We start from the raw sequence: 13,719 nt of genomic DNA on the forward strand, positions 1-13,719 counted from the left end.
AGGAGGAGGAGGCGGCGGCGCGGCTTCGCCCGGTGCCCGCCGGCGGGGGACCCGCCGGCGGGCACCGGGCGAAACCGCGCCGCCGAGCCCCTTCCCCGCCGCCAGCCCCCGCTGCAAGCGGCTCGGGGCTGTAGGTGTCGCCAAAGAGCCGCCGAGCTCCGGAGAGCCAACCTAGAGCCACCCCCCCCACCTTCCTCCTTCCCTTGACATAAAAGCCTTAAGGATGTTATTCCTTGAGGAAATTTGGAGCTAAATTGTTCTCACTTAAAATAAACACTCAGCGCGCCAATTACGCCCGGAGGGGCGGGATTCCGCCTAGGCTCCCTCCGTCGCCCGTGCGGGGACGGTGCCGGGGGATCGCGGCGCACGGGGGCTGGATGCGAGCGCACCGCGGCTCCCGCACGCAAAGTTTGTATCGGCGGCGAGGGGCCGGCCGGGCACGGGACAGGGCGTTTGCGCAACAAACGAGTGTTTTCCCGTTAGGACAAAAATATTCAGGGTGTCGTTTAAGTGTAAAGCCAGCTGTCGAAGCCGTAATTCACCGCGGGGGGACAGGGGACAGGTTTCCAATGTCTCTCGACAGGGGCCGAGTGGGTGATACTAGCTAAACCTTGTCTCCTGGCGCTGTCCCCCACCACCCTTATTTTTTCCCCGTTGCTCGGTGGCTGCCGTCGTTGCCTTTTGTTGTGGGTTTTGCGTTTCCTTGCGTTTTCGTAACAAAAAGCCCAACAAAGATGTCGAGGGGCGGTAGGCTCCGCCCGGCTCGGCCCGGGGGCTGCCTCCCTCCCGTTAGGGACCCCGGGACCCCCGGGGGCAGCGCCTCTCGCCGGGGCTTTCTTTCCTCTCCGGGGGTGCCCCTCGGCCGCGGCCGGCGAGGGGGAAACGGGGTTTGGGGCTGGGTTTTCGCGCCGGCCGTCCTTTGTGCAAAAAGTTCCCCAGACCATGTAATTATCGCCAACACGTCCGAAAGAATGGTGTCATTTATTCTTAAAAAGGTGACATGCTGCCTATTTTCCCGGTTAAACGAACCGGCTCCGCGGCCCGGAGCTGCTCCCTTCCCCGTTTGTGGGGAGCCCGCGGGTGATGGACGTTTTCTGACCCGAGGGGGCAAAGGCACTGCCACGAGGTCCTTGATCACTGAGCTGCGAATCGTAACCCCGGCCGGGCAGAAAGCGGACCCGCACGGTTCCCTTTGATGTGCTTTATCCCGCCCCGCACACAAAGCCGCCTCCCGCCCCGCACCCGGCGCATTCCTGGGGAGCCCCGACAGCGGCGGCCCGCGGGGAGCCCCGCGCCCCTTCGGCCGGGATGGGAAGGGATGAGAAGGGAAGGGAAGGGAGGGCTCCTGGCCCGCTCGCCCCGTTCCCCCGGGCAGCCCCGGAGCAGTGGGTACTCGGTGTTCGGTGCGATGCTGCGTCCCGGCCGGCCGCCGAGCCCGTTTCCCCGTGCTATTCGCATCCCCTGTTTTGTGGCGGATTAAAATATTTGTATTCCTCCAATCTGTGCCGGGCAGGCTAAATTAACTTTTTTTTTCTTCCTCCCCCTCCTCCTTTTCTTTTTTTTTTTTTTTTCTTTTTTAATAACACAATTATCTCATTTAACAATTTGCCTTTAAAAAAATACTGTGGCTGTTAGGTTGGTGGTCAGGAGACAAAGGGAGTGAAAATAATTTTCATTTCAATAATTGCCTTCTGGTCAATTTAACTGTGCCTTATTTTGAAAGAGCCTGTCTAAATGAGATTCCTGTCCCAAATGTGTTCCCAGGCCTTAGCCCAGCCTTTAATTATTCCTGAGTTTTTTTTCTTCAGAATAAGACGCTGCACTGAGTAATCACAAAGAAGTCAGAGAGCATCCTTGAACCTTTTCAATAGCAGAGCCACTGATATTCAAATAACATGCAAGGACCATTTGACTGCATGGGGACATAAGCATTTCCAATTCACTATTTGCATAGATCAACTGTCTTTGAAAAGGAAAGGAGCAGTTGTCTTCCATAACATTAAAAAGCCTAGTTATCAAATCAAGTGCTTAGTTTGGGGCTTTTAAAACGTTTACATTTTATCTCAGGTTGCCCTTTACCGTTTGACATGCAAATTTGGTGCAGTTAATTTGGACAATTAAAAGGATCTTCAAGGGAGCTTTGTCACCGAGAATATTCGGAGTTTTCCCCGTGGACCAGCTGAGATAAAGTTGGCCAGAACAAATGATGTCTAGGAGATTAATTAGATATTTGATAAGACATGAATCCCTAATAAGGGAATACAAGGCACAGGGGGCTGCTGTGTGCTCTAAGTCAAAATTAATAACATTTAACAAGATTTTCATTTAGGCATGAAATGTCTTTTCCGGAGTATTGACTCTAGCGATTTATTCCCCCGAGATCCCCTCCCAGCCCGGACAGCCTTGTGGCGCTGGAGGCTTTGAAAATTAAATAAATAGTTCCTCGGCGCTGCGAGCCTTCCTCCCCGGCTCGGGGCCGCGCAGCGCGCCGGCGGGGCTCGGCTTCGTTTCGTTGGGGAAGGAGCAAAATAAAGGCGAGGGGGCTCGGGAAGAGCGAGCGGGGCGCTTTGACTGGCCTCGCCCGGGGGCTGCCCCCTTCCTTTCCGTCCCTTCCCCGGCCCTTAGCGCCTGCCGGGGGCAGCGGCAGGGCTCCGGCCGCAGCCCCGACCGTGCCAGGAATAAGGACAAAACCGCGAGCGTATTGTTCAGAGTCCTTTAATAATACCAAAATGAAAATATGTCGAGATTTTGTTTTTGTTTCTTTTTTTTTTTCCATACAGATAAACGCATTTAATTTCTTTAAGTGACCTTAACTTACGTGTGTTTGAGTGAAATGTTAACTCAACATTTTAAATATCTTTTACATATATACTGACTTCCACAAAGTGCATCAGAAATTTAAAATTAAAAAAAAATAACGAAACCCCCAAAAGCTCCCTGAATTTCAGGAATTCACCGATAAGAAAAGGAAATCCCCGACCCCCCTATCAGATCAACATTTACAAGAAAAATAAGCAAACACAATCTGGTTGGGGTATTTTTTTTTTTGTGTTTTTTCTTTTTTTTTTTTTTTTCTCTTTGAACCCTATTTATACAGCTGTTTATGTGATACAGAGGAACCGTCTCGGGCTGCCCGTTCAGTTTCTCACCTCCAGCCTCTCTCGGGATGCTTTTCCTTTGGACGGGAAAAGGAAACGGGGAAAGAAAAGCAAAAAAAAATATATAAAAAAGAAAAAAAAGAAAGAAAACCAGAAGGGCGGAAAACCGAAAGAAACCAAGACCCCAAGGCGAAGGAGCGAGGGGGAGAAGCGTCCCTGGGGGCGGCGGGCGCTGCCCTAGGAGTCGCCGGGCGGCTCCTTGGCGGGGGCGCGGGCGGCGCCCACCCCGTCGTGCAGGATGAGGTCGGGGGACTCGGAGCGCGGCGTCTCCAGGTTGCTGGCGTCCGTGTCGCTGTCGCTGCCCTTTTTGCCGCCGCCGCCCCCGTTGTGCGTTTTGATGTGTTTGCTCAGGTGGTCGCTGCGCATGAAGCGCTTGTTGCAGACGGGGCAGGCGAAGCGCTTCTCGCCCGTGTGAGTCCGCAGGTGCCGCTGCAGCTCGTCGGAGCGGGTGAAGCGCTTGCCGCAGAAGAGCCAGTTGCAGACGAAGGGCCGCTCGCCCGTGTGCCAGCGCAGGTGCGCCTTCAGGTGCGACGTCTTGCCGTACACCTTGCCGCAGCCCGGGATGTGGCAGCTGTGCAGCCCCTTGCGCCGCAGGCTGGCCCCCGCCGGCCCCAGCCGCTCGGCCTCCTGGCAGTTGGGGCAGTCGCAGGTGGCCCGGCCCGAGTAGCGCCGGGCGGAGCGGGCCGAGCCCCCCCCGGCGGCGGCGGCGGCGGCGCCCGTGATCATGGCGCTGGCCGCCGCCACCGCCGCGCTGGAGTCCGTGTAGGAGGGCAGCACGGGCTTGAAGCCCTCCTGGGCGAGCAGGTGCTGGCCGGTGGAGAGCAGGTGCGAGGCGGCCGTGGAGCCCAGGCCGGTGGAGCTGAAGGCGGAGTGGGTGAGCGAGCTGAAGTCGGGGTTGTAGGTGCCCAGCTGGGAGTGCAGCGAGGCCTGGGGGGCGCCCGAGTGCAGCGAGCCCTGGAGCCCCCCCGCCGGGTTTTGCACCTCCAGCCAGGAGCCCGGGTTGGCGTGCACGTCCCACCACGAGGAGGCCGCCCCGTTGGCCACCTCGCCCGCCGACAGCGTGGAGTGGAAGCCGGACTTGTACCAGGACTCGTAGGGGTGCGCCATGCCCACCCGCGGGTACAGGCTCTCGGCCGCCGAGCTGTGCACCTTGGAGATGAAGGCCGACTGCCCGCCGGGCTCCTGCGGCGACACGCCGGCCGCCGCCGCCGCCGAGTTGGAGAAGAGGCCGCCGTAGTCGCTGCTGAAGGCCGAGGAGGTGGGCGAGGTGGAGGCCAGGCAGAAGGCGCTGTTGGCCGTGCCCGTGCCGCTGGCCAGTCCGCCGGAGCCCCTGCTCGTGGCCACCGTGAAGCCCGAGAGGCTGGAGCCCAGGTTGCAGCTGGACGTGGAGCGTTTCCAGGGGTGGAAGCCCCCCTTGGCGAAGGCGCTGGACTCGGGCAGCGTGGTCAGCGGGCTGGTGTTGCCGATCTTGTTGCAGGTGGCGGCCAGCATGGCCAGCGGGGTGGTCCCAAACCTCGGCTCTTCCTAGGACAGACACAAAGCCGGAGCGCTCCGTCAGCCTGGCCGGGCGGCCGCGGGGACCCGACGAGCTCCGCGCCGGGAGCGAGGCTCCGGCCCTGCCCGCAGCCCCGGGGCCGCCTCACGTCGGGGGGCGGCCGCCCGCGGGGAGCGCGGCCGGGGCCGGGGCCCGGCGGCGCCGAGGAGCGCAGCGGGGCGGCCGGGGGCTCGCGGAGCGGCGCCGGGAGCCGAGCCGGGCACGAGCAGCGGCCGGGCGGAGCGCTCCGCGGCTTGGTCGGGGAAAAACAAAAGAACGGCAGCAGAAGGGAGAGGGACGCGCCGCCCGGCGCAGCCCCGCTTCGCCCCGGCCGGGGGAGCGAGCCGAGCCCCCGGGACCGCCCCCGCCCGCAGCCCCGCGCGCCGACAGCGGCAGCTTCTTGGTCGTCTCCCCCATTCGTTTTATTTCCCCCCCCCACGCAGGGCAGCGGTGTCGCGCCGCCGACTTACCCCGAGTATAGACGTAGCCATAGCACGGCCCTGGGCTCCCGGGGCTGGGGCTGGCCGGGACGCGAGGGGACGGGACGGGGACGGCGGTGCGGCCGCGCTGCCCCGGCGGCGCCACGGACACTCCGGCGCGGCGGGGCCAAACTCTGCCTAAGTGCGGGGCGCGCCCGCTTTGAAGTACCGCTGCCTGCCGCGCTCGCCCAATGAGGGCGCGGGCGGAGCGGGCCGGAGCGGCCCCGCAGCCAATCAGGCGCGCGGAGGTGCTCGGCGCCGGGGCGCGGGGCGCGTGCCAGCCGAGCGCGCGCGGGCAGAGGACTCCCGCGCCGGGCTGCGGGGAGCGCTCCGCAATTAGCGGCCGGCGCCGGGCGGCGGCACGAGCCGGGGCGCGGCGGGGGGCGGCGGGCGGTGCCCCCCCGGCCCGCAGCCCCCGCCCGGGGCAGCGCCCGCCGCTGCTCCGCGCCGTCACCTTCGCTCGTCCCCCGCTGCCCCTCTCCGGCAGAGGCAGCGCTGCGCGGGGGCGGCGGGGGGTGCGCAGCCCCCGGGCAGGGGCCGGGCGGCGCTGCCCCAACAGGTGCCCGGCCCCGGTCCCGGTCCCGGCCCGGCGGGCGGCCCCCGGAGCCGGAGGCGTCCGTCCCTGCGCGGCGGGGCTCGGAGCCGCGGCCCCCGGCGAGGGAAAGGGAAAGGGAAGGGAAGGAGAGGCGGCGGCCGGGCGGGGAGCCCCGCTGAAGCCTTGGGGGGGTCAAGTGGCTCCTGGCGGGGCTTTGCGCGCTCCAGACCCCGAGTTTTTAAACAAAGATCGATGTGTTATGCTCAAGTGTCGAGCCGCCTGTTAAAACATTTGGGGGGATAATGACAACGTAACAAAGGCCTGGTTCGGAGTGAATCATCACCCTTTTAAAAGTTAAAGCAATTTTCAGGAGAATAGCTTTCAGCAAACGCTTTACATTATTCAAAACGGCCAAATAATGCTCTATTATAGCGCCTGAATGCTGCCAGTCAGCCCATAAGTGCAATTTGTGCAAAGGCTCGGTGCCTTATCTCCACTTCTTTATAAAGAGGTGAATATAAAACAATTTCTTCCAAACCCAGACAGAGAGCACGAAAATTGCTTCCCTTTCTGCAATCAGGGCAATTTAACTGGAGTGCAATTAGCACTATTAAATGTCGATTCTGCATAAACAAATCTGACTAAGAAGCGAAAGTGGGGTGAGAACCTCACATAAACTGAAACTGATTTTTTAAAATTATGTATCCGGGTCCTTCACAATTGATCCGTGACGTTTTCATCTCGGCATATATTTACATCATAAATACATTATGTTTAAATCAACAGAAATCTTTAAAAAAAAAAACTCAATGTGAATCCTAGTAAAGAAGAATAGCCTAATTAAACGCAACAGTTCGCTTCCTTTGAACAATATTGTTTCCCATCTTCCCTTCACGCGTGTCTTTTGATCTGTGCAAGTGCTAAAGTTGGTGCCTTTCGGAGGTAAAGCCGGGAAACAATTCGTTCATTAGAGCTGATTGGGAGGCTCCCGGCTTCTTGTGCGAGAGCGTCAGATGAAACGGCTCTTCTCCTCAAACCGAGCTCCGGGAAAGGGCTGCCAAATATTCCCCAAATAAATCGATTTACCAGCAGTTCAACGCGAGGGTGCCGCACAATTTCCCGCGAGTCCTAGGAGGGGCACGGAGTTTTACACGGGGATGTTACGGGTGGGGAAGGGGCGAAGCCTTCCAAGTTCAAGAGCAGCAGCATGATTTTCTGCCAAGCAGAAGGGACGTGTGCAGGAAACAGACAAAATGCTCATCGCTTGGGCAAATAATTGCGTCCTGCTTTTTTTTTCTCCTTTTTTTTTTTTTTTTTTTTTTTTTCCCTGCCACCAGGACTGCCATGCGAACCTCTCCCTCCCTCCCTCCCTCTCTCTCCCTCAATTATACTTTTCATTTACGTGATCTAGAAACCACCATTGATTATCAGAGCAACGCAGAGGGGGACCTGGTGATAAATTAATAACTTCAGTTAAGAAAAGGCTTCCCCACTATTCTGCCAAAGAGGAGGTATTAAAAGGGGGACGAATAGATAGAGATGGTGCTGAAATACAGCCCTCGGTGCCTGTTGAGCCCACTGAATTCTTTCTGCTGTAGACTTTCTTCATTTGCGGGGAAAGATGAAGCGCGGCTTTTGATTAGAAGGGAATCTTTTTATGGTTAATAAAAAGGGAATGAGCCCCGGGATCAAATAGATCATGGAAATTAAATGGAAATTATGGCACTCTCCAACAATTTCTGCCCGAGCCTGCCGCCGATCCCGGCCGCGCAAAGCTCTGGCTCCTGCTCCTGCCCTGCAGCCGGAGCCGGCGGGGGCAGGAGACGGGGTTCGGCCCGGCCCCGGTGCCGGGGGTCCCGGGGGTCCCCGGGGCCGCCCCGCAGTGCCCGGGGGCTGCCGGAGCGGCGCTGCCCGGCGCTGCCTCCCTCGGGACCGCACCTCGGAGCCCTCCCGCTCCGCTCAGCGCCGCCGCCGCGTTACCGGCTAGAGGCGAGGACGGTGGCAGGGGAAGGAAGGTGACTGCCGGCTGCGCGATGATTTTAATTACCGCAATTACTGCGAGATTATTCAGCGGCGGCACGGAGCCGTGCGCTGCCTCGCCGGGGAAGCCCGAGGAGCGCCGTACGGGGGCCGCTTTCCCTCCCGCTTCTTCCCCTGCTCGGCGGCGCGGCGAGCCCCGGCTGCGGCACGGCTCGGCTCGGCTCGGCTTGGCCGGGCTCCCTGGCAGCCTGTTGCGGGGCCCGGAGCCCAGCCCGGCGGGGCCCGGCCCGGCTCCGTTCGCCCCCGGTGTTTGGGGCGAGCTGGCCGCCTCTCGGCAGGGGTGCGGGCACGAACGGAGCGGCCGAGGTGACCGGCGTTACAAAGTTAGCCCCGGCCCGCCGTGGCCGCCAAACGCGGCCGGCGGGTCCCCCGATGGCAGCGGGTCCCCCCGTCCCTTCCCCTGCCCCAGGCTCGGGACCAGGACACGCGGAGCCGCTCCCGTGCTCCCGACGCGTCGGTAATTGCTGGCGCTCCAGCCTAAGGTGAATTTCAGCCCGGATCATGAACCATTTCACGTCCAAATGCAAGCTTGCAGTACTTTCCTAGTGCCAATTAGGAGTCTATTACAAGCCATTAGATTGATCAATGTACCTTAAACAATGTGAATGATTTATATGGCAAAGAAAAAAAAACTGCTCGCATCCATTGTACTGTTCCGGCGGCCAACCTGGCCCTGCGTGTCCATTCATCACAGCTGTGAACAACAAAAGCGATTTATTTTGAAAACTTGCATGTGAAGAGACAGGCTCAGCTCCTCCGTCCTGAGACCATGCCGGTCCCTGATGGCAGGGGCTGTGGGCACGGGGGTGCTGCTGCTTTCCAGAGGGATTAATTCACCCCCTACCTGAAGGGGGGAAGGAAACAAAGGGATCCTGGCTGCTGCCGAAACAAGCCCCTGGCCTGCTGGGCACGTTTGAGGCAAGGAAGAAAGCAGCAGTTACCCATTTGTGTAACGAAGCAGTGGGGTGGCTTCCCAGCCTTATATTGAGCAGGGGGGTGTAGAGCCACCAGCTCTTGAGGTGCTGGAGCTGCTAGGTAAGAAGGGAAGGAGTAGGGTATGGCCTCCTGTGCCTAGCAGCTCCAACCCGAGGTGGTGGCATGTTAGGCACTTGCTAGGTCAGAGCAGTTCGCCGGTAGGCCTTGGCCTGCTTGCTTGGTCAGAGGGGCAGGAAATGGCTGGCACCTGGGAAATGCCTTCATTTCCTGGGTCAGAGGCACTGGGACTGTGTTTTGCCACAGATTCAGTGGAGGGCCTCTGTTTCTCCCTTTCCCCTTACCTTCTCGCTAACCTTACTTGCCCTGCTCCTTAGCACTGTAAAATTGCTGTCCTTTCTACAAGCTGAGTGAGCCAGCAGCTTGGTGCTAGCCAGCTCTGAATCTGAACTCCTGAGGGGGACACGCAGTGCCAGCTAAGCAGGCTGCTCTTTAAAGCAGTGCTCAGATGGGACTGGTGGCACTGTTTGTTAGGAAAAGAAATACACTTCTACTCTTTCTTCAGCTGGAAATCTGCTCTGAGAGAGCGTTACTAATTTAAGATCCCAGGTATCGTTGGTGTTTCAGCAGCAATCTGGTCGTCTGTTTGCTATGTTCTGGCCTCCAGAAATTGCTACAGCACTTGTTAAAAGTCACCATTTTATCATGTCATTTTCTGCAAGGAGGTAAGCACAGGGTGCATCGATACCGGGACAAAGAAAAGAAACAAGGGAAGGGTGTCAAATCCTGTCAAGGGATATGACCTTTTTGTCGCAAAGCGTGTGTACAACCACTTCAGAGTCTGATTTTCCTAGTTGTTCATATGGCACCGAGACTATTCACTTACTAATCTAGTCATCAGCTGCTTCTTTTCTTGATAAAAAGGGATTAGGAAAACGCAGCATCTGCCGTGTAAACTGAAGGATGGATGCAATTGGAATACAAGCCCTCCTCCCGCTTCCCTATAGGAGATGCCGTGATGCGAGAGGGAGTGTTTCTGTTGAGCTTGTCACACAGAACCCAGTCCTTCCCATTCTGCTAGAGCCTGCACCATCAAGAGCTTAACACATGCAGCTCACGGTGTGTCCTGCTTACCTTACGGTTGTTCTTTCTTACAGAGAAGATGTGAAAGAAGAATAAAAGATGTGGAGGCGCTTTCAAAGGTTTTGCAGAGTGCGTCCCTTAACCATTGTGCTTTTAGGTCTTTTTCCTTCTCCAGAACGCTGTGTTTGTCACTTTACCCAGGAGAAGCACTGTGCCAGCCTTCTTGGGACAGGCTCTGGCCTTCCCCTCCTTCAAGTATTCCTACAGATGCTGTCTATTCAAAGTGCTTTCTGCAAGCCCTACCGTATGCATTTATACTCTCTTGTGAAAAAGCAGCCTATGTTTCCTATCATGCTGCTTCAGGCACTTACATTCCATCTGGGTTGCATTGCCCTTTAATTATCAGTCGTCTTATTGTGATCAAGTGAACTTTTACTAATCTCCACATTTATTGTTAAGGTAAATAGATTCTGCTTTTAATCAATACAGAGGGCCACACCAATGCAGTTCGACGTAACTTAAGTCAACTGTAAAGAGTTCAATGTGTGTATAATTACAGAGGACGTCGGCTATTCACTCCAGCCTAATTCAGTGTCTCTTCAGAGGCAGACCTCTTCGCTTCCCCATCCCGCTCTCACCTCACATGCTGCCCCCACCCCAAGGAGGTAAGAGAGGAGCAGCAGGGGCCGGCGAGCCACAGCCCTGCTGAACCTCAGGCTGCTCGGCAGATTGGAGCTGCCGGGTGAGCACAAGCCTCCGGGTACAATGCGGCACTTCCTTCCAACAAAAAAGATTGATTGCATCTTGGCCTTGGTATTAAATGTGCTATTATCAGAAGAAGCTGAAATAATGCATACAGTTGCTGTAAAAGAAAGCAGGTTTCCTTTGCGAACATACCTATTATTTCAATAGTACTTGAGAACTGTTTCAATAGTGGCCAGGTTGTTGCTTACTGAAATACATTTGAATTGAATACGTATATATCAAGGTTTTTTTCTTAATTTTAGTTTGAGTTATTCCTGAAGTTCTCATTAAATTTACCATTTGTAAAGGACAGATTAAATGAAAATGGCTTTCAGAAAAATAGAGCTGGAAATTATTTTGGCCTTTCTGACCTGGAAGAGGTGATAATTTGCAGCAGCACTACATATTGGACATGTCTGACATTTTAGGTATTCCCTCACAGTTTCAGACCTTTGTACGGATGAACTCCGTCTGGGACAACCCAGCAGTCAACTTTTTGTTACCTTAATGTAAATGAGAGGACTGCAGCTGTCTTAAGCAATCTAGGCAGACAACACCGATGGAAATGAAACTCGGGTAAGGGCAATGATAAGAAAAGAATGTCTATTATCCACAATAATGCTCCTAACATTTTCTAAACAGCTATTACCTGTGTCTGTCCATAATTGTCCTTGCTACAGTAACGGTGCAATCTTTCTTTCAGAACACTTACAGAAATCTTTCTCCACTGACTTTTCCAAATGTAAACAACCTATACAGCGTTTTCTAATGTAAAACAAATGTGGTAAGTAGGTCCCACATTAAAGAATCACTTTGACTGGAATGTCTGAAATGCTCCAGGGATTTTGGGGTGGGTTTGAAAATGCTGCCATTTGCATTCAGTTTCCAAACCCAGTCCCATAGATACCTACGAGTGTCAGTAGGACTTACATAGCACATTATTTCTGAGTTTGAATGGTTGCAGAGAACAGATAGAAATTAAGTTATGAGTTTTTTCTATCTAACTTCCATATTTCTCAGGGCTGTTATTGCACACTAACATGACTATTTTTCAGTGTTGGCACTAACAAACAGTTGCCTAGTTAGAAAATGATGCGACTCCAAAATTCTCTGTTACAGCAAAACAACTAGAAGCTAATGTCTGTATCATATGCCCCCCAAGTTCCTATTTCTGTTAGGTAAAACATGTTAGTTAATCTCATTTAAATGAGACTCAGTTTAAAAATAGACTGAGCACCTCAGAGTGATTGAAAGCAGTGTAACAAAATGTAGGTTCTCCCCTCTGTATTAAGAAATGTGATGTTCGCCATACCTATGCAATACTTACGCTGTGTAACTCTATTATGCCATTTAGAGGAAATTTAGCAAAGCTCCGAAGTGTGCTCAGTCTGAGACAGCAGTGCGTGGTGTTTGTCCTTTTTTTTTTGTTTGTTTGTTTGTTGGAGACATGACGAATCAAAATATAGGTCTGAGAGGAAGAGGCAGCAGCGTCCTCAAGCTCTTTTGGAGTATCCCCACACATACACTGGTAGGTAACACCACATAGCCAGGTGGTGTAGTCCCTACCCAGCTCGTTACTCACTGGCCTCAAGAGAAACCCTACCTGGGTACCTCAGAGTAAGGTGAAGGTGAGTACATGGAGAAACTTGGGCTCATTCAGAGAAACTTTTTTAAAAAATTATAAGGTAGGTGATCCAGCTGCGGGCCTTGGACAGGCAGGGTGTTGCATTCTGCTTGAAATCCTCAGTGTGCGGGACCCCTGCTCTCCCCGCAGCTGGGGAGGTGCAGGTGCACACGTGGAACAGAAGTGATACTGCTCTGTTCTGGCGGTTGATGTGGTACTTGCAGAGAGGCTGGTGGGATCCTGTAACCAGGGAGTCCCAGAATACCTCTGTGCCAAAAGTGCAGACTGGAAATACTACAAAATGTGCTTTTATTGGTATGTGAGTGAGGCACTCAGCCCATATAACACTGGGTGTTCTTCCAGTCAGATGTAAAAATCTGCCGTACCTCAAGTTTTGCAGCTCTAGGACAGAAATTCTGTGGACACAGACTATCTGCAGATGCTCTCTTACCTGTGCACGCACACTTGTGGCCAAGAAAGGAAGAGGAAGGGAATCTCTGTAAAATCAGCTGCTTAAGAGGAAAACCAAATAGTCAAAGTACCAGCTTGGTAGTTTGATATTCGATTGCCTTTTGTTACAGTATTTTTCAAATAGCTGTTGCCATAACAACATAACATATTCTTCCTTTTTTTTTTTTCCTGTTTGAAAAAAATATTCTTGCCAGAATTCTTCCATAATAGCTTCCATTAACCGCAGTGGCTTCTCTTGGTGAGGCCAGTGCTGATGTCTCCTGCTGTCACAAGTCACTCACAAATCTAGCAGATGTTTTGTTTGATAAGGCCAATTTGAGCTTTATAAAACATGTTGTGCGGTTGTTTTCTCCCCCCACCCCCCCAACTCCGAAGAGCAAATATCAGTAAGGATGGGATTCAGAGCTGATCATTAGCCATGAAACAAGATGTTTGATACCTGTTGTTAGGATTTTGCCATACATGAAAATCTGGATCAGACCAAACTTTAAATAACCTACTTTAAAATACAGACAGTGTACCAAATACTAAGAATTAGATTTTGACCTATTAGGAACATATATATACCTACTGGGGAAAGGGAAAAAAAAAAAAAAAAAGAGGAATAAAAGGGGTAAGAGATACAATATTTTGCTAAATTCTTAAAGTAAATATTGTAGATAAGAGAGGTTTAACATAATCAAACAAAAGTTACTGTAAAACAGTCAGAAAAAGCAAAAGAAAAGGAATCCCCTTCAAACACTGATGCTGCCCTGAAAGTGCTGGCAGTTCTGTTTTGGATTCAAACAGTTTGCATGACTAAGAAATAATCACTTTTCCAGGCCATCTGCACAGTTGACAGTGGCAAACATGTTCAGATTAATATATTTAATAATTTGTCTGCTAATACAGTCTTCTTTCTAGAAACAACTTAATACCATCTTCAAACAAATTCAAAACAATTCAATACTGGTAAAAATAAAAACAATTTAATACCATCTTCTTTCTAGAAACAATTTTATTTAAGAATTTAATTTATAGAAACAATTTAATCAGATCATCAAATGTAGCTGCCCCTCTGGAGAGTAGGTGTTGTACTTTCTTTTTCCTTGGAAAGGGAAACTGAGGTGCCAGCTATT

At 53.5% G+C, this 13,719-nt stretch overlaps 1 protein-coding gene across 1 annotated transcript; it reads right to left on the bottom strand.

Annotated features, from left to right (window-relative positions):
* Nucleotides 1–3,335: 3,335 nt before the first annotated feature.
* Nucleotides 3,336–5,183, bottom strand: SP9 (Sp9 transcription factor). Its single transcript, XM_032190015.1, has 2 exons — nucleotides 5,163–5,183; nucleotides 3,336–4,682 (listed from the first exon to the last, which is right to left on the bottom strand). Exons 1-2 carry the CDS (start codon nucleotides 5,181–5,183, stop codon nucleotides 3,336–3,338), a joined length of 1,368 nt encoding a protein of 455 aa, XP_032045906.1.
* Between the last annotated feature and the right edge of the window lie 8,536 nt (nucleotides 5,184–13,719).

Source organism: Aythya fuligula, chromosome 6 (genome assembly GCF_009819795.1).
Source record: "Aythya fuligula isolate bAytFul2 chromosome 6, bAytFul2.pri, whole genome shotgun sequence".
Classification (NCBI taxonomy): Eukaryota; Metazoa; Chordata; class Aves; order Anseriformes; family Anatidae; genus Aythya; species Aythya fuligula.